The sequence below is a fragment of the Ranitomeya imitator genome, chromosome 2 (genome assembly GCF_032444005.1).
Source record: "Ranitomeya imitator isolate aRanImi1 chromosome 2, aRanImi1.pri, whole genome shotgun sequence".
Classification (NCBI taxonomy): Eukaryota; Metazoa; Chordata; class Amphibia; order Anura; family Dendrobatidae; genus Ranitomeya; species Ranitomeya imitator.
This window is the reverse complement of record NC_091283.1, coordinates 832,789,722-832,816,373: the sequence shown is the minus strand read 5'-3', so window position 1 is coordinate 832,816,373 and position 26,652 is coordinate 832,789,722. Positions and strand designations below refer to the sequence as shown.

At 49.2% G+C, this 26,652-nt stretch overlaps 1 protein-coding gene across 5 annotated transcripts; it reads right to left on the bottom strand.

Moving 5' to 3' along the window:
- Nucleotides 1-3,971: 3,971 nt before the first annotated feature.
- Nucleotides 3,972-12,312, bottom strand: MRPL51 (mitochondrial ribosomal protein L51). Of its 5 annotated transcripts, XM_069754102.1 has the most exons (5): nt 12,208-12,240; nt 9,797-9,944; nt 9,305-9,377; nt 6,333-6,443; nt 3,972-4,212 (listed from the first exon to the last, which is right to left on the bottom strand). In XM_069754102.1, the coding sequence occupies exons 3-5, from the start codon at nt 9,375-9,377 to the stop codon at nt 4,016-4,018; spliced, it is 381 nt and encodes a 126-aa protein (XP_069610203.1). In that variant the 5' UTR covers nt 9,797-9,944; nt 12,208-12,240; the 3' UTR covers nt 3,972-4,015. The 5 variants fall into 5 exon arrangements, with proteins under 5 accessions (XP_069610203.1, XP_069610204.1, XP_069610202.1 ...); XM_069754103.1 differs by lacking the exons at nt 9,797-9,944; nt 12,208-12,240 and adding an exon at nt 12,256-12,312; XM_069754101.1 differs by lacking the exon at nt 9,797-9,944 and having other exon boundaries at nt 12,208-12,266.
- Nucleotides 12,313-26,652: the final 14,340 nt, after the last annotated feature.

Genomic DNA, 26,652 nt, shown 5'->3' with positions numbered 1-26,652 from the left:
GATTATAAGACGCACCCCAATTTTCCCCTAAAATTTTGGGGAAAAAATGCATTTTATAATGTGAAAAATAAGGTATATTGTTAAGGGATTAAGGGGGCCTCAAGTCTCCTCTACCATCTGCTATAGCAATATAGTTACATAATAAAATGATTTCTGCCTCCAGCCACCACTAGGGGGAGCTCCCTGTATGCAGAGATACATGATAAGATTCTGTCTGCAGCCACCACTAGGGGGAGCTCCCTGTATTCGGAGATACATGATAAGATCCTGTCTGCAGCCACCACTAGGGGGAGCTCCCTGTATACAGAGATGCATGATAAGATTCTGTCTGCAGCCACCACTAGGGGGAGCTCCCTGTATAGAGAGATACATGATAAGATCCTGTCTGCAGCCACCACTAGGGGGAGCTCCCTGTATGCAGAGATACATGATAAGATCCTGTCTGCAGTCACCACTAGGGGAGCTCCCTGTATACAGAGATACATGATAAGATCCTGTCTGCAGCCACCACTAGGGGGAGCTCCCTGTATACAGAGATACATGATAAGATTGTCTGCAGCCACCACTAGGGGGAGCTCCCTGTATACAGAGATACATGATAAGATTCTGTCTGCAGCTACCACTAGGGGAGCTCCCTGTATACAGAGATACATGATAAGATCCTGTCTGCAGTCACCACTAGGGGAGCTCCCTGTATACAGAGATACATGATAAGATTCTGTCTGCAGCCACCACTAGGGGAGCTCCCTGTATACAGAGATACATGATAAGATCCTGTCTGCAGCCACCACTAGGGGGAGCTCCCTGTATACAGAGATACATGATAAGATCCTGTCTGCAGCCACCACTAGGGGGAGCTCCATGTATACAGAGATACATGATAACATTCTGTCTGCAGTCACCACTAGGGGGAGCTCCCTGTATACAGAGATACATGATAAGATCCTGTCTGCAGTCACCACTAGGGGAGCTCCCTGTATACAGAGATACATGATAAGATTCTGTCTGCAGCCACCACTAGGGGGAGCTCCCTGTATACAGAGATACATGATAAGATCCTGTCTGCAGCCACCACTAGGGGGAGCTCCCTGTATACAGAGATACATGATAAGATCCTGTCTGCAGCCACCACTAGGGGGAGCTCCATGTATACAGAGATACATGATAAAATCCTGTCTGCAGCCACCACTAGGGGGAGCTCCCTGTATACAGAGATACATGATAAGATTCTGTCTGCAGCCACCACTAGGGGAGCTCCCTGTATACAGAGATACATGATAAGATCCTGTCTGCAGCCACCACTAGGGGGAGCTCCATGTATACAGAGATACATGATAAAATCCTGTCTGCAGCCACCACTAGGGGGAGCTCCCTGTATACAGAGATACATGATAAGATCCTGTTTGCAGCCACCACTAGGGGAGCTCCCTGTATACAGAGATACATGATAAGATCCTGTCTGCAGCCACCACTAGGAGGAGCTCCATGTATACAGAGATACATGATAAAATCCTGTCTGCAGCCACCACTAGGGGGAGCTCCATGTATACAGAGATACATGATAAGATCCTGTCTGCAGCCACCACTAGAGGGAGCTCCCTGTATACAGAGATACATGATAAGATCCTGTCTGCAGCCACCACTAGGGGGAGCTCCCTGTATACAGAGATACATGATAACATTCTGTCTGCAGTCACCACTAGGGGGAGCTCCCTGTATACAGAGATACATGATAAGATCCTGTCTGCAGCCTCCACTAGGGGGAGCTCCCTGTATACAGAGATACATGATAAGATCCTGTCTGCAGCCACCACTAGGGGGAGCTCCATGTATACAGAGATACATGATAAAATCCTGTCTGCAGCCACCACTAGGGGGAGCTCCCTGTATACAGAGATACATGATAAGATCCTGTCTGCAGCCACCACTAGGGGGAGCTCCATGTATACAGAGATACATGATAAAATCCTGTCTGCAGCCACCACTAGGGGGAGCTCCCTGTATACAGAGATACATGATAACATTCTGTCTGCAGTCACCACTAGGGGGAGCTCCCTGTATACAGAGATACATGATAAGATCCTGTCTGCAGCCACCACTAGGGGGAGCTCCCTGTATACAGAGATACATGATAAGATCCTGTCTGCAGCCACCACTAGGGGGAGCTCCATGTATACAGAGATACATGATAACATTCTGTCTGCAGTCACCACTAGGGGGAGCTCCCTGTATACAGAGATACATGATAAGATCCTGTCTGCAGTCACCACTAGGGGAGCTCCCTGTATACAGAGATACATGATAAGATTCTGTCTGCAGCCACCACTAGGGGGAGCTCCCTGTATACAGAGATACATGATAAGATCCTGTCTGCAGCCACCACTAGGGGGAGCTCCCTGTATACAGAGATACATGATAAGATCCTGTCTGCAGCCACCACTAGGGGGAGCTCCATGTATACAGAGATACATGATAAAATCCTGTCTGCAGCCACCACTAGGGGGAGCTCCCTGTATACAGAGATACATGATAAGATTCTGTCTGCAGCCACCACTAGGGGAGCTCCCTGTATACAGAGATACATGATAAGATCCTGTCTGCAGCCACCACTAGGGGGAGCTCCATGTATACAGAGATACATGATAAAATCCTGTCTGCAGCCACCACTAGGGGGAGCTCCCTGTATACAGAGATACATGATAAGATCCTGTTTGCAGCCACCACTAGGGGAGCTCCCTGTATACAGAGATACATGATAAGATCCTGTCTGCAGCCACCACTAGGGGGAGCTCCATGTATACAGAGATACATGATAAAATCCTGTCTGCAGCCACCACTAGGGGGAGCTCCATGTATACAGAGATACATGATAAGATCCTGTCTGCAGCCACCACTAGAGGGAGCTCCCTGTATACAGAGATACATGATAAGATCCTGTCTGCAGCCACCACTAGGGGGAGCTCCCTGTATACAGAGATACATGATAACATTCTGTCTGCAGTCACCACTAGGGGGAGCTCCCTGTATACAGAGATACATGATAAGATCCTGTCTGCAGCCTCCACTAGAGGGAGCTCCCTGTATACAGAGATACATGATAAGATCCTGTCTGCAGCCACCACTAGGGGGAGCTCCCTGTATACAGAGATACATGATAACATTCTGTCTGCAGTCACCACTAGGGGGAGCTCCCTGTATACAGAGATACATGATAAGATCCTGTCTGCAGCCTCCACTAGGGGGAGCTCCCTGTATACAGAGATACATGATAAGATCCTGTCTGCAGCCACCACTAGGGGGAGCTCCATGTATACAGAGATACATGATAAAATCCTGTCTGCAGCCACCACTAGGGGGAGCTCCCTGTATACAGAGATACATGATAAGATCCTGTCTGCAGCCACCACTAGGGGGAGCTCCATGTATACAGAGATACATGATAAAATCCTGTCTGCAGCCACCACTAGGGGGAGCTCCCTGTATACAGAGATACATGATAAGATCCTGTCTGCAGCCACCACTACGGGGAGCTCCCTGTATACAGAGGTACATGATAAGATCCTGTCTGCAGCCACCACTAGGGGAGCTCCCTGTATACAGAGATACATGATAACATTCTGTCTGCAGCCACCACTAGGGGGAGCTCCATGTATACAGAGATACATGATAAAATCCTGTCTGCAGCCACCACTAGGGGGAGCTCCCTGTATACAGAGATACATGATAACATTCTGTCTGCAGTCACTACTAGGGGAGCTCCCTGTATACAGAGATGATAGGATATTATCGGCAGGCACAGTAAAGCTGACAATTGCTTTTCTGTAGAGTGGTCCATGGCAAAATTAAACCCCACAAGCGGTGCATTACACTTCCAACAGATATATATATCGCCCCAGAGGCAGAGCGGTACAGGAGGATGTGGCACATTGCACCAGGTAAAAGAACAGAAAACAAGGCGACAAACAAATAACTACAGAAGAAATAGAATTTATTGTGGGGGCAGCAGACGATGGGGTCAGCGGTGTTTCCCGTAGCGGTTGAACCTTTTGTACAAGTAGCTGATCCTTTTGTTCAGTTTATGTCTCTCATCAAAGAACATGCGACTTCCGATCATCATCTTCTTCCTGATGCACCGTTGCAGCTCGTTCCCCCGCCAGCCCCGGAGCCAGGAGGGGCCGACGATCAGATGTTTGGGGTGCGCTTTAAAATCACCTGGAATTTAGATAATAAAACATCAGATCGAATCTTTGAGACGCTTCATTCTAATTCCTGGTTCCCTCCACATCACCATTTTCTTTTTTCTTTTCTACCTTACTCTTTTCTTCTCGTCCTCGGAGATCTGTTACCGAGCGAGATAGTAATTTTGTAATAGTAAAGAGTGGAATGTAAAAGTCTGTGCACCCCAGGGCAAAACTGTTATTATAAACAGTTAAGCGAGTTCAAGATGATATGACATATCGTGTACCGGAAAAATGGGGAAACAAAATCTAAGTGCGGTGAAAATGCAAAAAAAAAAAAAAAAAGTGCAATTTCACAATAGTTTTTTTTTTTCCCACCATGTTCACGAAATGCTAAAACTGACCTGCCGTTATGATTCTCCAGGTCATTACGAGTTCATGTCTAGGCTCATTTTTATTTAAGTGGTGAAAACAAAAATCCAAAATTTGCAAAAAAATAAATAAATAAAATAAAAAATAAAAATGACGGCATTTTTCGAGACCTGTAGCGTCTCCATTTTTCAGGATCTGGGGCTGGGTGAGGGCTTATTTTTTTTGAACACCGAGCTGACATTTTAATTGATACCATTTGGGTGTACATACAATGTTTTGATTGCCCGTTATTGCATTTAATTGCAAGGCTACCTTAATTTTAATTTCATTTAAAACCATAATTTTGGCGTTTTTATTTTTTTTTTCTTGTTACGACTTTTACCGATTGGATTAGTTGTTTTTTATATTTTGATAGATCGGACATTTATGAACACAGAAGAAGAATGTGTATTTTTGACTTTTTGATTGTTTTATTTTTAATGGGGCAAAAGGCGGGTGATTTGAAGTTTTATATTTTTTCAAGCAGGGCTTCAGTGGGCTATAGTCATAGCAGGCCAGGGTCCCGAGCGTTGATCTGACAGGGACGCGCTTCTGTGGCGGGTACGTTAAATGCCACTGTCAGGGATACATACATATATAAACACTTTTTTTTGCCTAAAATACAAAGGAAATGTGTCAGCTTTAACTTTAGACCTTTCAGAGATCATTTCACCTTCAACTTGCTTAACTGTTCACAATAACAGTAATTTTGACCAGGGGTGCCCAAACTTTTACATACAATGTATCCAACATCTCATTCCTCCCTTCTGTAAACAGGGAGGAGGGAGATGCGGCTGCAGTTTGTCTCTCTCTGAATATACGAGACTACCTGCTAGTGCACCCAATACTTCGGATCGATGAAAAAAAAAAAAAAAAAAAGATTCAATATATTGGCTCTTCTAGAAATAAAAAGATGTGTTTTCCTTTTTAAAAACATCAACACTTGTACCTAGTGGCTGTAGCTGGTATTGCAAAGCAATTTCTTAAAGGGGTATTTCCATCTCAGACATGTATAACAAATCCCAAGGATATTCCATACATATCTGCTGGGTGCGAGTCCACAATTCTGAAGAACAGGGTGCCATTTTACATCACCAGGGACGTAGCGCTGGCGGCAGATTCGCTGCTCTCTCCATTCACTTCTATGGGAGTTTTTAATAAAAAAAAAAAATCTACATCCTTTCAAGGCAATTTTCAGAGCTCCCATTAAAGTGAATGGAGAGAGCTATAAGGTCACAGTTCACAGGGCCCCCCACGCGAGAGGTGCGAGGCTCAGAGCAGCTGTTCTGAGAACGAGGACATGCACAACTGTTTCTACCCAGGAATTCTAATAATTGGTGAGCACGCTTCTTTTCTGCCAAATATCAGAATTCCCATAGAAGAGAACTTAGAAAGCTGCAGGGACGTCTCCCTATTCCTAGAAGAGCATTCCTGGAGAGAAGCAGCGGTTCCCAAGTCAGTACCCTCAGTTTTCCTAGAGATTAAGATTAGGGGTGAGCGGTCCCGTGGATGTTCGGGTTCGTCAGATTCAAGTAAACTTTTGTGCAAACTTCAGGTCGGGTACCAGAACTCTACCCGAACTCCATAGAACTCAATGGGAACCTGAACTTTAGTTCAGAGATCAGCAGTGGCACTAGGTGTCCATTACGAACCCTAAACTTTACAGTTCGGGTCTGCACATCTCTGCTGATTATCTACATTTTGGAGACCACCCATTTCTTTCACCACGTATTCTTGACTTACCCAGAATCCCGATATTATCATACACCCCAAACTGCGCTCTCTTTTGGTTCCAGCGGTCTACATTCTTTGGCTGCGGCAAACCGCTCCGATTCAGGGCGAGACAGCGGCTCCCTACAAGACAGCGGAGAAAGAAAGGTCACATGGCCGCATAATAAAATCCATAAATATCTGACTGCTGCGGCTCTATTTGCATAAACCCAGAAGAAACTAGGAGTACTCAGTCCAGATATTTCATATAAACGTATATAGTACTTTATTACATCACTTGTAAAAACATGTATAACAACATTACATAATTAGAGGGTTAGGGTAGTCACAGTTACACCGGCACAATAATAATAATAATAATAATAATTTTATTTATATAGCGCCAACATATTCCGCAGCGCTTTACAAATTATAGAGGGGACTTGTACAGACAATAAACATTACATCATAACAGAAATACAGTTCAAAACAGATACCAGGAGGAGTGAGGGCCCTGCTCGCAAGCTTACAAACTATGGGGAAAAGGGGAGACACGAGAGGTGGATGGTAACAATTGCTTTAGTTATTCGGACCAGCTATAGTGTAAGGCTCAGGTGTTCATGTAAAGCTGCATGAACCAGTTACCTGCCTAAGTATGTAGCATTACAGACACAGAGGGCTAATACTGCATAAAGTGTATGAGAACATGATGCGAGGAACCTTTTTTTTTTTTTTTTTTTTTTTTTATTATAAATAGGCCACACAGGGATCGTTAGGTTAATGCATTGAGGCGGTAGGCCAGTCTGAACAAATGAGTTTTTAGGGCACGCTTAAAACTGTGGGGATTGGGGATTAATCGTATTAACCTAGGTAGTGCATTCCAAAGAATCGGCGCAGCACGTGTAAAGTCTTGGAGACGGGAGTGGGAGGTTCTGATTATTGAGGATGCTAACCTGAGGTCATTAGCGGAGCGGAGGGCACGGGTAGGGTGGTAGACTGATACCAGGGAGGAGATGTAGGGTGGTGCTGAGCCATGGAGTGCTTTGTGGATGAGGGTAGTAGTTTTGTACTGGATTCTGGAGTGGATGGGTAGCCAGTGTAATGACTGGCACAGGGTAGAGTAGACTGGCACAATCATATATCACAATGTAAAGTGCATAGTGCTCTAAATTTGGATGGGAAGCTTCCCCAATAATGTATACCCACTAGAGTCAGGGATTGGAGATTGCTACACACTTGTAGCCCAATAGAGTGATAGTACTCTTTAAGGGGGCTTACCCATCATGTGGTAAAAGACCGGGTCTGTGTTGCACCGCCACCGACGCGCGTTTCGCAGTTCTTCTTCAAGGTGCGAAAGAAGAACTGCGAAACGCGCGTCGGTGGCGGTGCAACACAGACCCGGTCTTTTACCACATGATGGGTAAGCCCCCTTAAAGAGTACTATCACTCTATTGGGCTACAAGTGTGTAGCAATCTCCAATCCCTGACTCTAGTGGGTATACATTATTGGGGAAGCTTCCCATCCAAATTTAGAGCACTATGCACTTTACATTGTGATATATGATTGTGCCGGTGTAACTGTGACTACCCTAACCCTCTAATTATGTAATGTTGTTATACATGTTTTTACAAGTGATGTAATAAAGTACTATATACGTTTATATGAAATATCTGGACTGAGTACTCCTAGTTTCTTCTGGGTTTATGCAATTGGTTGGAGTGTCCTTTTGATGTTATATGGCCTGTGATACGTGGTTCGTATTTACGGATCCTATGGGCTGTGGTAGAAGTAGAGTGTTCTATCTGGTTTGGTTTTATGCGGCTCTATTTGGTCTACTCTTGTATGCAGCCGAAACAGACCACCACAACCTGCAAACAGGATCAGCGGACCCCATTCTCCTGCTCATGCTGGGACGGCCCCTTAAATGCTGCAGTCCCACAAATAAAAGAAAAAAAGAGCAAAAAACCTTGTACTCCAACTCCCACAATGGTGCAGCTCCAGCAATGTCAGTGCCAGGACTTGTGGGGCTTGTGACGGTGTTAAGTCACATGACTGCTGCAGCCAATCAGCAGGTGCTAGTGGGCTGCTTAGTTCATACTTCCCTTGGTAAACACTCAGAGGTATGAGAACTGCAGCCAATCAGCGTCTACCGACCGGCTGCAGCGCTCATGTGACATGTCATGAGAGCGCTTGGAGACCTGGTACCGACATTGATGGAGCAGCTTAGTGATATCCTGGGGGTCAGTGTGATTTCTGCGATCCTAGATGTATAAAAATGGTTTTGAAAATTTGCTCCTCTAAAAAAACAAAAAAAGCACAAATTTTAAATTTGATTTACGTCACAATAATCGGAAACCCAGAATTTTTTTCCATAATTAAGACCGGTTTTGTGGATAGAGCCTTGGTTTTTATCAGTACCATTTTGGGGCACATATAACTATTTGATTGCTATTTTTTCTCAATAGTTTTTTTTTTTTTTGGGGGGGGGAGGTGCGGTAAAAACCACTTGCCACATTACTATTCATCACAGCATCTAAGGGGTCAATCAGCAGCGATGTGAGGTCACTCCGATCACTGCAGATACAGCCGTGCCCTGCCATGTACAGAGCCGGCTCAGTTTCTGGGTCTGCTCTATACATTGGCACCTGACTGTATGTACCTGTATGTTACATGCTGGGAAGGGGTTAATTCTGACTGGCGTGTGCGTCTACAACGTGAATAAAAGGAGATGTGGCTGCACACGCTATGCTGTTGTTTAAAGGGGTGTTCTATTCAGATAACGCTATTAAATACCATGTCAATATGCCATAATATTATGATTAGTAGAGGAGGGTCTGACTTTTCGGACCCCTGCAGATCCTGAAAACGAAGGGAGTGAGATCTCGGCAGAATTGTCATTCACAGCAGCACTCACCCGCCCTGCGGCCTCACTGATGAGGAAGTGATAATATCGCTATACAAACCATTGACCTTATTCCGCCGAATTACTTTCTGAAATACTTACCTAAAGAAAATGAGCGGCACGATTGTGACACCAGGGGTCCGCTCCCCCAGAGCAGCCGCGTCACAGCCCACATCTGTAACGACAAATGACTGATGGTTACGGGATCGTGAGACCTGACGAGGCAGCAGAATGCAAGAGAAGAAAAATTTACCTTCCTCATCTATGTCAACAAATGAGCATGTTCATTAATTTTGCGGCTTTTTGCGGATTTCCCACTATATTATTGCATTGGAAACCTCCGGGAAAAAAAACGCAAAAAATCTGCAAAAAAAAAAAAAAAAAACACGCATGTGGATTTCTTGCAGAAAATGTCTGGTTTTGTTCAGGAAATTTCTGCAAGAAATCCTGACGTGTGCACATAGCCTACATCTTTTTTTGGGTAAGGAGGAGGCAAGATGAATAAAAAATGGCAATTCTGGTGTTATTTCTTTTTTCAGAATGCAGGACAAGTAGCATGATAATTTATTAGATACAAAAAGATGCGGCACTCACCCGTTTTTGCAGTGAAGAGGTCTTTATTAAACCATTACAGGTTTTAACATAAACAGTCCATGGGAGCGGCAGGCGTGCAGAGGGATGCGGGGAAAAGAAGGTGGATGACGGCAGTTTCGCGCGGTGTGCGCTTCAACGAGTCCAGGTGCTGTAATGGTTTAATAAAGACGTCTTCACTACAAAAACGGGTGAGTGCCGCATCTTTTTGTATCTATGCAAGATTCTTTTGACTGATAAATGCTGAGCACCAGTGACCTTTGGTTTTTGCAACACACCAATGTTTGTGTGTGGATCTGGGTTTTTGAGGGTACAAGTTTCCCTAGCGCCGTTCGTTCATTTTTCTTCCACGAAGCATGATCATTTATTAGCAAACACTGGCTAACACGGTACCAAGATATATTTCTTTCCATTTATTAGCATGCATTTTCATGGATACAGAGATACCAAATATATTTTCATTATTATTTAGATTTTCTCCATGTGATGGACATTAAAAAGTGGGTGATTTAAACATATGCAGTAAAGGCGCAAATGTTCAGCCGGTGCTTTATTCATTTTCAAGTACAGGGCTCGGCTTTTCCATCAGTCCCTTGGACAATAAATGGAGCAGAGTCTGAGCACTCACGACGTGGCTGCAGAGTCACATTCTTCACGACTTCTTGGGTAAGTAGATTTTAGCATCCAGTTTACAATTATGCTAATGGCGCTATATATATATATATGGGTCACTTCCGTCTTTCTGTCTGTCCTACTTTCTGTCATTGGTCGCGGCCTCTCTCGGTCATGGAATCCAAGTCGCTGATTAGTCGTGGCAAAACGCCCACGACCAATCAGCGACGGCCTCAGTCCGGCGGCAATATGGCCGCTCCTTCCTCCCCGCAGTCAGTGCCCGCTCCATACTCCCCTCTAGTCATCCCTCCTCACATGTAAAGTGCCATGGAATAAATGGCGCTATAACAATAAATAATAATAATAATAATCCACTCAGCCCTCACACAGGGTTAATGCCAGCGTTACCGGAGCGCGGTGTAATGCACTCCGGTTACTGCCGCTATTAACTCTGTGTGACCAACTTTTTACTATTGATGCTGCATATGCTGCATCAATAGTAAAAAGATCTAATGTTACAAATAATAAAAAAAAACCTTATTCTCACCCTCCGACATGCGCGGTGTCCTCGGCAGTACAAGCAGCAGGCTCCGGTGCCAAGGATGGTATGCGAGAAGGCCCTTCCATGACGTCACGGTCATGTGACCGCGACGTCATCACAGGTCCTGCGCTCATACCAACCCTAGGACCGGAAGCTGCCGCGTGCACCGCACACAGGCGCCAAGACTACAAGGGGCCCTCGGAGGGTGAATATATGTTTATTTTTTAACCTGTTACATACGTGGTTGAGCAATATACTACGTGGCTGTGCATATTCTAGAATACCCGATGCGTTAGAATCGGGCCACCATCTAGTGTGTGTGTATATGTGTATATATATATATATATGTGTGTGTGTGTGTGTGTGTGTGTGTGTGTGTGTGTGTGTGTGTGTGTGTGTGTGTGTGTGTGTGTGTATATATATATTTTTTTTTTTAAAGCAACCCTGCAAACAACTAAAAAGGAAAACAAATGTGTTTTCATGATGGCATACTACAAGCCTTGTGTAGTGTGTACATATATCACAGGTTGTCACCTTCTGACACTTATGCGCAGGGATTTTCCAAGCCCCCCCCCCCCGCCAGTCTCTTATGGACCCCTCGGAAGACGTCCCATCAGCCAATCACAGGCTTCACTACAGAGGTCCCATGTGCCGTCACAGGAGCCAGAAGTATTGGGTCCAGCCGAGGAGCAGTGACGACGATATTTGGGGGATTTGATTTGCTTTTATTTCCCTTCCACATAAAACTGTTGTGGAAAAACATAGAAAAAAAATACATCTGCCCCCTGTCCGGGGTGAATTTACTGGTGAATTTGAAAATCCGACCCCTGAGAATTGACCCTAATCCTGCACATGGGCGACTCACTTTTTTAATTTTTCATGGTGAACTTGCTGCAAAAACTCCGCAAGAACATCGCTTGACGAGACTGCGGGGTCAGAGGACACCGGGGCCTGTCTGTAGTCTGTAACCATGGAGACACATAGGTCTGCGGAGGAGCTGCGCACACAAAACGGCAGCAGACTTGTAAATCACTTCACCTCTTATTGTATTATTAATATTACACAATAAGCTGCAAACTGTGGAGCTACAGCTGCCAACAGGCTGTTAGTGCATGCTGGGAGTTGTAGTCCCACAATTACAGTAGAACCGGTCAACTGTATAATAATAACAATAAAAGAACATAATATCCTACAAGAGCGGACAGCGGAGGCTACAACCTCCATCCCCAGTCCCAGAAATGTCCCCGCAACACGCCGCTACCTCTGCCTGTCACAGGTCACTCGTTTCTCATGGAAGTCGCCATCTTACCTTCCCAAGATGCACCGGGACTTCGAAGCCACGCCCATCCTTCAGTGGAGCGACGTAATTACGTCACAGCTAAGGAAGAAGAAACCGTAAGTAACAACGCCCCCTGTCGCTGATTGGCCAATCACTCTGTCCATCGAGAGGTGCAGCGCCGAGTGACGTCAGCAGCCCACGCCCCTCCAGTCATGTGATATAGAGTAGTCACTCACTGCACGGAGCGTGTGGTGGTCACGTAGCTCCTGTTCCCATGTGTGGCCCCTTGTAATAGACCATGTGGCGGACCGGTGGAATGAATGTCACTGCACCAAGTGCCCATAATTCTGAGCCTCGCAGACTGCAGCCCAGGCTCATCTTTGCTTTTGCTCCTTTTTCTTCTAATTTTGTGAGTTTTGCGCCTTTTTTTATATTCATCTTTCCATTTGCGCTTTTTTTAAAGTTACTTTTTTATCTGCTCATCTGTTTGCCATAGTCAGGGCGTTTTAGGCTTTTCCCATGTTTTTCTCTGATTTATCATATGCAACTTAAAAAGTTGCAAAATTATTTACTCCAGTCGTCCCCAGCAGGGATTTTATTTATATAAATTCTTTTGCCACATTTTGCAAAACTTATCATTTTTTTGTGTGATAAAAAGGACGCAAAAATAAAGGCTTTGCATAAAATCCATGGCACCTGAGCCACATAGAAGGATTATTATTATATTAGTATAGTGCCATTTATTCCATGGCGCTTTACATGTGAGGAGGGTATACATAATAAAAACAAGTACAATAATCTTAAACAATACAAGTCATAACTGGTACAGGAGGAATGAGGACCCTGCCCGCGAGGGCTCACAATCTACAAGGGATGGGTGAGAATACAGGAGGAGAGAGGACCCTGCCCGCGAGGGCTCACAATCTACAAGGGATGGGTGAGGATACAGGAGGAGAGAGGACCCTGCCCGCGAGGGCTCACAATCTACAAGGGATGGGTGAGAATACAGGAGGAGGGAGGACCCTGCCCGCGAGGGCTCACAATCTACAAGGGATGGGTGAGGATACAGGAGGAGAGAGGACCCTGCCCGCGAGGGCTCACAATCTACAAGGGATGGGTGAGAATACAGGAGGAGAGAGGACCCTGCCCACGAGGGCTCACAATCTACAAGGGATGGGTGAGGATACAGGAGGAATGAGGACCCTGCCCGCGAGGGCTCACAATCTACAAGGGATGGGTGAGAATACAGGAGGAGAGAGGACCCTGCCCGCGAGGGCTCACAATCTACAAGGGATGGGTGAGGATACAGGAGGAGAGAGGACCCTGCCCGCGAGGGCTCACAATCTACAAGGGATGGGTGAGAATACAGGAGGAGAGAGGACCCTGCCCACGAGGGCTCACAATCTACAAGGGATGGGTGAGAATACAGGAGGAGAGAGGACCCTGCCCGCGAGGTCTCACAATCTACAAGGGATGGGTGAGAATACAGGAGGAGAGAGGACCCTGCCCGCGAGGGCTCACAATCTACAAGGGATGGGTGAGGATACAGGAGGAGGGAGGACCCTGCCCGCGAGGGCTCACAATCTACAAGGGATGGGTGAGGATACAGGAGGAGAGAGGACCCTGCCCGCGAGGGCTCACAATCTACAAGGGATGGGTGAGAATACAGGAGGAGAGAGGACCCTGCCCACGAGGGCTCACAATCTACAAGGGATGGGTGAGAATACAGGAGGAGAGAGGACCCTGCCCGCGAGGGCTCACAATCTACAAGGGATGGGTGAGGATACAGGAGGAGAGAGGACCCTGCCCGCGAGGGCTCACAATCTACAAGGGATGGGTGAGAATACAGGAGGAGAGAGGACCCTGCCCACGAGGGCTCACAATCTACAAGGAATGGGTGAGAATACAGGAGGAGAGAGGACCCTGCCCGCGAGGGCTCACAATCTACAAGGGATGGGTGAGGATACAGGAGGAGAGAGGACCCTGCCCGCGAGGGCTCACAATCTACAAGGGATGGGTGAGAATACAGGAGGAGAGAGGACCCTGCCCACGAGGGCTCACAATCTACAAGGGATGGGTGAGAATACAGGAGGAGAGAGGACCCTGCCCACGAGGGCTCACAATCTACAAGGGATGGGTGAGGATACAGGAGGAGAGAGGACCCTGCCCGCGAGGGCTCACAATCTACAAGGGATGGGTGAGAATACAGGAGGAATGAGGACCCTGCCCGCGAGGGCTCACAATCTACAAGGGATGGGTGAGAATACAGGAGGAGAGAGGACCCTGCCCGCGAGGGCTCACAATCTACAAGGGATGGGTGAGGAGAGAGGACCCTGCCCGCGAGGGCTCACAATCTACAAGGGATGGGTGAGAATACAGGAGGAGAGAGGACCCTGCCCGCGAGGGCTCACAATCTACAAGGGATGGGTGAGGATACAGGAGGAATGAGGACCCTGCCCGCGAGGGCTCACAATCTACAAGGGATGGGTGAGAATACAGGAGGAGGGAGGACCCTGCCCGCGAGGGCTCACAATCTACAAGGGATGGGTGAGGATACAGGAGGAATGAGGACCCTGCCCGCGAGGGCTCACAATCTACAAGGGATGGGTGAGAATACAGGAGGAGGGAGGACCCTGCCCGCGAGGGCTCACAATCTACAAGGGATGGGTGAGGATACAGGAGGAGAGAGGACCCTGCCCGCGAGGGCTCACAATCTACAAGGGATGGGTGAGAATACAGGAGGAGAGAGGACCCTGCCCACGAGGGCTCACAATCTACAAGGGATGGGTGAGAATACAGGAGGAGAGAGGACCCTGCCCACGAGGGCTCACAATCTACAAGGGATGGGTGAGAATACAGGAGGAGAGAGGACCCTGCCCGCGAGGGCTCACAATCTACAAGGGATGGGTGAGGATACAGGAGGAGAGAGGACCCTGCCCGCAAGGGCTCACAATCTACAAGGGATGGGTGAGAATACAGGAGGAGAGAGGACCCTGCCCACGAGGGCTCACAATCTACAAGGGATGGGTGAGAATACAGGAGGAGAGAGGACCCTGCCCGCGAGGTCTCACAATCTACAAGGGATGGGTGAGAATACAGGAGGAGAGAGGACCCTGCCCGCGAGGGCTCACAATCTACAAGGGATGGGTGAGGATACAGGAGGAGGGAGGACCCTGCCCGCGAGGGCTCACAATCTACAAGGGATGGGTGAGGATACAGGAGGAGAGAGGACCCTGCCCGCGAGGGCTCACAATCTACAAGGGATGGGTGAGAATACAGGAGGAGAGAGGACCCTGCCCACGAGGGCTCACAATCTACAAGGGATGGGTGAGAATACAGGAGGAGAGAGGACCCTGCCCGCGAGGGCTCACAATCTACAAGGGATGGGTGAGGATACAGGAGGAGAGAGGACCCTGCCCGCGAGGGCTCACAATCTACAAGGGATGGGTGAGAATACAGGAGGAGAGAGGACCCTGCCCACGAGGGCTCACAATCTACAAGGGATGGGTGAGAATACAGGAGGAGAGAGGACCCTGCCCGCGAGGTCTCACAATCTACAAGGGATGGGTGAGAATACAGGAGGAGAGAGGACCCTGCCCGCGAGGGCTCACAATCTACAAGGGATGGGTAAGGATACAGGAGGAGGGAGGACCCTGCCCGCGAGGGCTCACAATCTACAAGGGATGGGTGAGGATACAGGAGGAGAGAGGACCCTGCCCGCGAGGGCTCACAATCTACAAGGGATGGGTGAGAATACAGGAGGAGAGAGGACCCTGCCCACGAGGGCTCACAATCTACAAGGGATGGGTGAGAATACAGGAGGAGAGAGGACCCTGCCCGCGAGGGCTCACAATCTACAAGGGATGGGTGAGGATACAGGAGGAGAGAGGACCCTGCCCGCGAGGGCTCACAATCTACAAGGGATGGGTGAGAATACAGGAGGAGAGAGGACCCTGCCCACGAGGGCTCACAATCTACAAGGGATGGGTGAGAATACAGGAGGAGAGAGGACCCTGCCCGCGAGGTCTCACAATCTACAAGGGATGGGTGAGAATACAGGAGGAGAGAGGACCCTGCCCGCGAGGGCTCACAATCTACAAGGGATGGGTGAGGATACAGGAGGAGGGAGGACCCTGCCCGCGAGGGCTCACAATCTACAAGGGATGGGTGAGGATACAGGAGGAGAGAGGACCCTGCCCGCGAGGGCTCACAATCTACAAGGGATGGGTGAGAATACAGGAGGAGAGAGGACCCTGCCCACGAGGGCTCACAATCTACAAGGGATGGGTGAGAATACAGGAGGAGAGAGGACCCTGCCCGCGAGGGCTCACAATCTACAAGGGATGGGTGAGGATACAGGAGGAGAGAGGACCCTGCCCGCGAGGGCTCACAATCTACAAGGGATGGGTGAGAATACAGGAGGAGAGAGGACCCTGCCCACGAGGGCTCACAATCTACAAGGAATGGGTGAGAATACAGGAGGAGAGAGGACCCTGCCCGCGAGGGCTCACAATCTACAAGGGATGGGTGAGGATACAGGAGGAGAGAGGACCCTGCCCGCGAGGGCTCACAATCTACAAGGGATGGGTGAGAATACAGGAGGAGAGAGGACCCTGCCCACGAGGGCTCACAATCTACAAGGGATGGGTGAGAATACAGGAGGAGAGAGGACCCTGCCCGCGAGGGCTCACAATCTACAAGGGATGGGTGAGGATACAGGAGGAGGGAGGACCCTGCCCGCGAGGGCTCACAATCTACAAGGGATGGGTGAGGATACAGGAGGAGAGAGGACCCTGCCCGCGAGGGCTCACAATCTACAAGGGATGGGTGAGGATACAGGAGGAGGGAGGACCCTGCCCGCGAGGGCTCACAATCTACATGGGATGGGTGAGGATACAGGAGGAGAGAGGACCCTGCCCGCGAGGGCTCACAATCTACAAGGGATGGGTGAGAATACAGGAGGAGGGAGGACCCTGCCCGCGAGGGCTCACAATCTACAAGGGATGGGTGAGAATACAGGAGGAGAGAGGACCCTGCCCGCGAGGGCTCACAATCTACAAGGGATGGGTGAGAATACAGGAGGAGAGAGGACCCTGCCCGCGAGGTCTCACAATCTACAAGGGATGGGTGAGAATACAGGAGGAGAGAGGACCCTGCCCGCGAGGGCTCACAATCTACAAGGGATGGGTGAGGATACAGGAGGAGGGAGGACCCTGCCCGCGAGGGCTCACAATCTACAAGGGATGGGTGAGGATACAGGAGGAGAGAGGACCCTGCCCGCGAGGGCTCACAATCTACAAGGGATGGGTGAGAATACAGGAGGAGAGAGGACCCTGCCCACGAGGGCTCACAATCTACAAGGGATGGGTGAGAATACAGGAGGAGAGAGGACCCTGCCCGCGAGGGCTCACAATCTACAAGGGATGGGTGAGGATACAGGAGGAGAGAGGACCCTGCCCGCGAGGGCTCACAATCTACAAGGGATGGGTGAGAATACAGGAGGAGAGAGGACCCTGCCCACGAGGGCTCACAATCTACAAGGAATGGGTGAGAATACAGGAGGAGAGAGGACCCTGCCCGCGAGGGCTCACAATCTACAAGGGATGGGTGAGGATACAGGAGGAGAGAGGACCCTGCCCGCGAGGGCTCACAATCTACAAGGGATGGGTGAGAATACAGGAGGAGAGAGGACCCTGCCCACGAGGGCTCACAATCTACAAGGGATGGGTGAGAATACAGGAGGAGAGAGGACCCTGCCCGCGAGGGCTCACAATCTACAAGGGATGGGTGAGGATACAGGAGGAGGGAGGACCCTGCCCGCGAGGGCTCACAATCTACAAGGGATGGGTGAGGATACAGGAGGAGAGAGGACCCTGCCCGCGAGGGCTCACAATCTACAAGGGATGGGTGAGGATACAGGAGGAGGGAGGACCCTGCCCGTGAGGGCTCACAATCTACATGGGATGGGTGAGGATACAGGAGGAGAGAGGACCCTGCCCGCGAGGGCTCACAATCTACAAGGGATGGGTGAGAATACAGGAGGAGGGAGGACCCTGCCCGCGAGGGCTCACAATCTACAAGGGATGGGTGAGAATACAGGAGGAGAGAGGACCCTGCCCGCGAGGGCTCACAATCTACAAGGGATGGGTGAGGATACAGGAGGAGAGAGGACCCTGCCCGCGAGGGCTCACAATCTACAAGGGATGGGTGAGAATACAGGAGAGAGGACCCTGCCCGCGAGGGCTCACAATCTACAAGGGATGGGTGAGAATACAGGAGGAGAGAGGACCCTGCCCGCGAGGGCTCACAATCTACAAGGGATGGGTGAGAATACAGGAGGAGAGAGGACCCTGCCCGCGAGGGCTCACAATCTACAAGGGATGGGTGAGGATAGAGCTGGTCGTGCAGTGGTTTGGTGGTTACTGAAGGTTATAGGTTTGTCAATTGTGTGCAGGGCAGGTGTTAGGGGCAGGCAGACCAGGCAGCTGCCTATGGCCCTCGCTCCTCCAGGTGCCCCCAGCCAGTGGTGTGCCGCTAATAGCATGAGGGGCCCGACCCCCCCCCCAATCGCTCATTCAATTTATCGGCATCATAGATACCAATACAGTTGAAAGCAGTAATGGACGAGAGAGCATCAGATGACGCTCCCTCTTCCATCACTCCCCCTCTTCTTGTGACTCAGCGGGCGCTCGATGACGTCACTTCATACTGCAGCACACTGTGCCAGCAGGGGAGCCAATGAGACCGGAGCAGAGCCTGGAGCAGCTCGGGGGACAAGGAGAAGGGGTCAGCTTTGTGTGTATGAATGTATGCATTATACTGTGTGTGTGTCTGCACTATACTTTGTGTTGGGGGAGCTGCACTGTACTGTCTGTGGGGGAGATGTATTATACTGTGTATTGAGAGGGGCTGCATTATACTGTGTGGGGGGAGGGGCTTCATTTTACTGTGTGGGAAATTGCACTATACTGTGAGTGGGGGCTGCATTATACTGTGTGGGGATATGCATTGTACTGTGTGAGGGGGGCTGCATTATACTGTGTGTGGGGAGATACATTATACTGTGCATGGAGAGGGGCTGCATTATACTGTGAGTGGGGGGCTTCATTATACTGTGTGTGTGGGGGGCTGCATTACACTGTGTGTGTGAAACTGCACTATACTGTGTGTGGGGGGCTGCACTATACTGTGTGTGGGGGGGTGCATTATACTGTGTATGGAGATGGGCTGCATTATACTGTGAGTGGGGGACTGCATTATACTGTGTGTGGGAGGGGCTGCATTATACTGTGTATGTGGGAAACTGCACTATACTGTGAGTGGGGGGCTGCATTATACTGTGTGTGGGGTGCTGCATTATACTGTCTGTGTGGGGTGCTGCATTATACTATGTGTGAGGGGCTGCATGATACAGTGTGTAGGGGGCTGCATTATACAGTGTGGAGAGGGGCTGCATTATACTGTGTGTGTGGGGAGGGGCTGCATTATACTATGTGTGGGGGGCTGCTTTATACTATGTGTGGGGGGCTGCATTATACTGTGTATGTGGGGCTGCATTATACTGTGTGTGTGGGGAGGGGCCGCATTATACTGTGTGTGGGGAGGAGCTGCATTATACTGTATGTGGGGGGCTGTATTATACTGTGTGGGGAGTGGCTGCATTTTACTGTGTGTGGGGGCTGCATTATACTGTGTGTGGGGGGCTGTATTATACTGTGTGTGGGGGACTGCATTATACTGTGTGTGGGGGGCTGCATTATACTGTGTGGGGAGGGGCTGCATTTTACTGTGTGTGGGGGCTGCATTATACTGTGTGTGGGGGGCTGTATTATACTGTGTGTGGGGGGCTGTATTATACTGTGTGTGGGGGACTGCATTATACTGTGTGTGGGGGGCTGCATTATACTGTGTGTGGGGGGAGGGGTTGCATTATACTGTGTGTGTGGGGAGGAGCAACATTATACTATGTGTGGGGAGAAGCAACATTATACTGTGTGTGGGGAGGAGCCGCATTATACTGTGTGTGTGGGGAGGGGCTGCATTTTACTGTGTGGGGGGGGGCTACATTATACTGTGTGTGTTGCTGCAGTATACTCTGAGGACCATTGGGAATGCATTATACTATATGTACAATATGGGACGTGCATTATACTGTATCGAGGCCTATCTGTCCCCATCATTCTTCCTCAGTCGGTGTAAAGAAACTCGGGAACAAGCGTCAAATGACTTCATTATTGTCGATCATGCTCGACTAACGGCCTGAACTCTGCAGCCATAAATATAACCAAAATATTTGTGTCATGTGGAATATGTGAGCATTTGGGGCCCCACTTTAAACTTTTGCCCAAGGCCCCACTTTCTCTAAAACCAGCCCTGATTGGGTGCAAAGACAAAAAAAAGTGACAAAAAGAATCTTTCACCAGATGTTACGCGCTCAGCTGGAGAGATCATGATGAAGGGACTGAAGAGCTGAACAAAATGTTTTTTTTCCCCATTTTCATAGCGGATATATTAGTTTGTAAACTTTATATGCTAACTTCCACTGCAACCAAATGGGCGTCAGCAAAGGTTCTTCTCTGGGAAAGGTTCATTTTTCCTTTGTATGATGTTGGCCAATAAGCAGGAGGCGTCATCCAGGGGGAAAAAAGAAAACTTCCCGAGAGAAGGTCAGACTCAGCGTTCTCTGGGTGATATGGAAAGATTCATGTAACCATGTGACTGATCTCACTGCTGGTGAAACTATCCCAGGCATTAGGGAATAGTGCGCCGCTGCCTGGTAGTGATGCGGAGCGCCTCCGTGCTGTGATTATCTATCTATCTGTCTATCTATGTACTCCAATTGTCTTGAAAGATGTGTGTAACACCCTGAAGTCTCCTAGAACTGTATCCAAACCCTTTAAAGCTCTTGAACGCAATCACACCCTTAGTCAAACTGACTTCAACCTATATGGCGATGGATAAACAGATGGTAACAAGTGATGAGTGAACATGCCTGTCTTTACTGAGCTCCCTTGAATCCCTGCCTGTGGCTGGTGTTCATAGGAGACTGTGATTTGTGCTATATACAGCGATGCTGCGACATGAAGATGGGTAACAATCTACTGGTTTGGGAATAAGACCGGATTCACATGGGTGTATTTCACAGTCTGCAACTCCTGCACTGACTTAACTTAAAGGGGTTGTCCACTACTTTCAATGAACCCCCCAATGTACCCCCCCCCCCCCCCCCCGGGGCCCCTAATGAATTGTGCAATTACCTTCCGTTGCCGTTTTTGCCTGTGAGCGGCGCTATTCTTGCTGCTGAGTCCGGGTCACGTGACCCCCAGGCTGCAGCCGCCGCTCATTTCCGCCAACGTCACGTCAATTTCCAGACTCTAGAAATTGACGTGACGTCAGCAGCAGGCATGACCAGCCCCCACAGTCAGCTGGGCGGTGCTGGGGGCGGGCGGGCTGTGTGTGCTCACTGCTGCTGGGATCTGCGGGCGGGGCTGTGTGTGCTCACTGCTGCTGGGATCTGCGGGCGGGGCTGTGTGTGCTCACTGCTGCTGGGATCTGCGGGCGGGGCTGTTTGTCTGCCTGCCGGCGCCGGTGTCTGCCTGCCGGTGTGTGTGTGTGTGTGTAGGCATCGTCCAATGGGACTACAAGTCCCATCGGGCTCTGCCTGCTACACTGACAGTGAGTGACACATTAGCCAATGATGGGACAGTAGTAGTCCCATCATCCGGCTAATGTGTTGAATGTAAAAAAAACAAAAAACATACACAGTACATACATACAACACACACCATGTGACATCATGCAACACATGCACCATGCGACGACATGCACCATGCTACATGCACCATGCGACGGCATGCACCATGCGATGACATGCAGCATGCGACGATATGCACCATGCGACAACATGCACCATGCGACGACATGCGACATGCACCATGTGACGATATACACCATGCGACATGCTACATGCACCATGCGATGACATGCGACATGCACCATGCAACGACATACACCATGTGATGATATGCACCATGCGACAACATGCACCATGCGACGACATGCACCATGCGACATGCTACATGCACCATGCGGCGACATGTGACGATATGCACCATGCGACGACATGCACCATGCGACATGCTACATGCACCATGCTACAACATGCGACATGCACCATGCTACATGCACCATGCTGCGACATGCACCATGCGGTGACATGCACCATGCGGTGACATGCACCATGCGGCGACATACACCATGCGACATGCTACATGCACCATGCGACGACATGCGACATGCACCATGCTACATGCACCATGCTACATGCACCATGTGACGACATGTACCATGCGAAAACATGCGACATGCACCATGCTACATGCACCATGCGACGACATGCTGCACCATGCAACGATATGCTACATGCACCATGCGACGACATGCACCATGCTACATGCACCATGTGGCGACATGCACCATGCGACGACATACACCATGCGACATGCTACATGCACCATGCGACGACATGCACCATGCTACATGCACCATGCGACATGCACCATGCGACATGCACCATGTGACATGCACCATGCGACATGCACCATGCGACAACATGCACCATGCGGCGACATGCACCATGCGACGACATGCACCATGCGACGACATGCACCATGCGGCGACATGCACCATGCGGCGACATGCACGATGCGACATGCACCATGCGGCGACATGCTACATGCACCATGCGACGACATGCACCATGTGGTGACATGCACCATGCGACAACATGCGACATACAGTACATACATACATACATACAACAGACATACAGTACATATAACATAGAGTACATACTCACCATGCACCATGCGACGACATGCACCATGCTACATGCACCATGCGACGACATGCACCATGCGACGACATGCACCATGCTACATGCACCATGCGACATGCACCATGCGACATGCACCATGTGACATGCACCATGCGACATGCACCATGCGACAACATGCACCATGCGGCGACATGCACCATGCGACGACATGCACCATGCGACGACATGCACCATGCGGCGACATGCACCATGCGGCGACATGCACGATGCGACATGCACCATGCGGCGACATGCTACATGCACCATGCGACGACATGCACCATGTGGTGACATGCACCATGCGACAACATGCGACATACAGTACATACATACATACATACAACAGACATACAGTACATATAACATAGAGTACATACTCACCATGCACCATGCGACGACATGCACCATGCTACATGCACCATGCGACGACATGCACCATGCGATGACATGCGACATGCACCATGCGACATGCACCATGTGACGACATGCACCATGCGACGACATGCGACATGCACCATGCGGCGACATGCACGATGGACATGCTACATGCACCATGCGACGACATGCACCATGTGCTGACATGCGACATGCACCATGCGACGACATGCGACATACAGTACATACATACTACAGACATACAGTACATATAACATAGAGTACATACTCACCATCACTTGTCACTTTGTTCCCCGAAGCCATTGTCACCTGTAAAAAATATTAAAATAATAAACAAACAACATTCTCCCTGTCCGCAGAAATCCAATTAAAACGAGTGTCCCATGACGATCTCCCGTGGAGATCAGGAGCATCAGCTGATGCGACCGCTCTCCAAGGGCTCCAGGAACACAATGATGGAAGGTATCCTTCCATCATGTATTCCTCACAAGGTATTCCTACGCCCCTGTGAGAAAATAGTCCCTAGTCTCACTATTGGCATTGCTGGGTGAGACATTTTCCCACGCAGCAATTGCCATAAAGTGAGACCAGTGAACTAGAGTAACCTCAGTGATGCACTGCAGGAGCCATTGTCTCCTGTCAGTGTGTCACTGAGGGTCCTATAGAGCAGTGACATCACCCGATGTCACTGTTCTATAGGGGAGATCTTCGTGGGACACTCGTTATTAATTGGACTACGGCGGAAAGGTAGTATACGGTTTATTATTTTACTTTATTTTGCAGGCGCTGAAGTATGGTAAGTATTGTTAAATGAAGAATAATAAAATACTTTTTTCCAAATGTGTGTGTGTTTTATTAACCCTTTCTTACTATTGGATTAATAATGGATAGGCGTCTTATTGACGCCTCTCCGTTATTAACTCGGCTTAATGTCACATTACAACAGCAAGGTGACATTAACCCCTTATTACCCCATATCCCACCGCTACTCGGGAGTGGGAAGAGAGGGGCTAAGTGCCGGAATTGGCGCATCTTACAGATGCGCCATTTCTGGGGCGGCTGCGGACTGGTATTTGTAGCCGGGGGGGGGGGGAGAGGGGTGGGGGCAATATCCATGGCCCCTCTCTAGGCTATGAATATCATCCCGCAGCTGTCTGCGTAGCCTTTCTGGCTATAAAATATAGGGGGACCCCACGTCATTTTTTGGGGGGGTCCCCCTATTTTAATAGCCAGTAAAGGCTACGCAGACAGCTGCGGGCTGATATTCATAGCAGATTACAGATATTGGCCCCCGGCCGTCGGCTTTCCCCCTCTGGCGCAGAAAATTGCACGGGAGCCCACGCCATTTTTTTCCGCTTTTTTTTAAAATTCAACGCTCATTAAGGCCTCTTTCACTCTTGCGTCGGTACGGGTTCATCGCTATGCGTCGGGCCGAAGTACCGACGCACGTTGTGAAATTTGTGCACGACGTGGGCAGCGGATGCAGTTTTTCAACGCATCCGCTGCCCATTCTGAAGTGCGGGGAGGAGGGGGCGGAGTTTCTGCCGCGCATGCGCGATGGCCAAAAAAACTTTCACTTGAACGTTTTTTCGTTCCGACAGTCCGCCAAAACACGACGGATCCGTTGCACGACGGAGGCGATGTCTGGCCATCCATCACGATCCGTCGCTAATACAAGTCTATGGGTAAAACGCATCCTGCGAGCACATTTGCAGGATCCGTTTTTTTGCAGCGGATCGTTTTTTCCGCCAGATCCGTTTATTTCCACCGGATGTTTTTTTTTCCACCAGATCTGTTTTTTCTCATAGAGTTGTATTAGCGCCGGATTGCGCCTGATGGCCACACGTTTAATCCGTTTTTGCAGGATCCGTCAAAAAAGCTGTTTCCGCCGGACGGAAAACACATACAGAGGAATGGTTTTTCGGTACGTCGAAAAAATGCACAGCGACGGATCTAGCAAAAAACGGATGAAACGTGTGGCCATCAGGCGCAATCCGGCGCTAATACAACTCTATGAGAAAAAAACTGATCTGGCGGAAAAAAACGGATACGGCGGAAAAAAAAAATCCGGCAAAAAAAACGGATCCTGCAAATGTGCTCGCAGGATGCGTTTTGTACCCATAGACTTGTATTAGCAACGGATCCGTCGTGTTTTGGCGGACGCGACGCACAAAAAAAGTTCAATGTAACTTTTTTTGTGCGACGTGTCTGCCATTTCCGACCGCGCATGCGTGGCTGGAACTCCGCCCCCTCCTCCACGCTCATCACAATGGGCAGCGGATGCGTTGTAAAACTGCATCCGCTGCCCACGTTGTGCTAAATTCAGCATAACGTCTGTCGGTACGTCTGGCCGAAGGTTTGCGACGGCCCCGTACCGACGCAAGTGTGAAAGTAGCCTTACATCTGAATTTACTGAGTATAATGCAGCCACCCCAGAGTATAATGTAACCCCCCAAAGAATATAATGCAGCCCCCCATAGAGTATGATGCAATCACCCCTCATAGAGTATAAATATAATACAGCCCCCCATAGAATATAATGTAGCCCCGAATAGAATAGAATGCAGCCCACCTCCCCATAGAATATAATGCAGCCCCATCAAAGAGTATGATGCAATCATCCCTCATAAAATCTAATACAGCCCCCCATAGAATATAATGCAGCCCACCTCCCCATAATATATAATGTAGCCCCCATAGAATATAATGCAGCCCCCCATAGTATATAAGACAGCCTCCCCATAGAATATAATATACCCCCAAAGTATATAAGACAGCCTCCCCCATAGAATAGAATATACCCCCGCAATAGTATATAACACAGCCACATAGTATATAACACGGCCTCCCCCATAGAATATAATATACCTCCCATAGTATATATAAAAGCCCGCATATAATATAGCACAACTTGCATAGTATATAGCACAGCCTGCATAATATAGCACAGCCCGCGTAGTAGTATACAGCACAGCCCGTGTAGTAGTATATACAGCACATCCCGCGTAGTAGTATACACAGCACAGCCCACACAGTGGTATATACACAGCACAGCCCACACAGTGGTATATACACAGCTCAGCCCACACAGTGATATATACACAGCACAGCCCACACAGTGGTATATAGACAGCACAGCCCACACAGTGGTATAT

Bases quoted from the DNA above. Each gene is read 5' to 3' on its own strand.
- MRPL51 (XM_069754100.1), bottom strand. The intron at 6,444-9,304 runs GTAAGTATTTCA...GCTGTCTTGTAG, and splicing joins GTGCCGCTCATTTTCTTTAG to GGAGCCGCTGTCTCGCCCTG. The intron at 4,213-6,332 runs GTAAGTCAAGAA...TCTAAATTCCAG, and splicing joins TGATAATATCGGGATTCTGG to GTGATTTTAAAGCGCACCCC.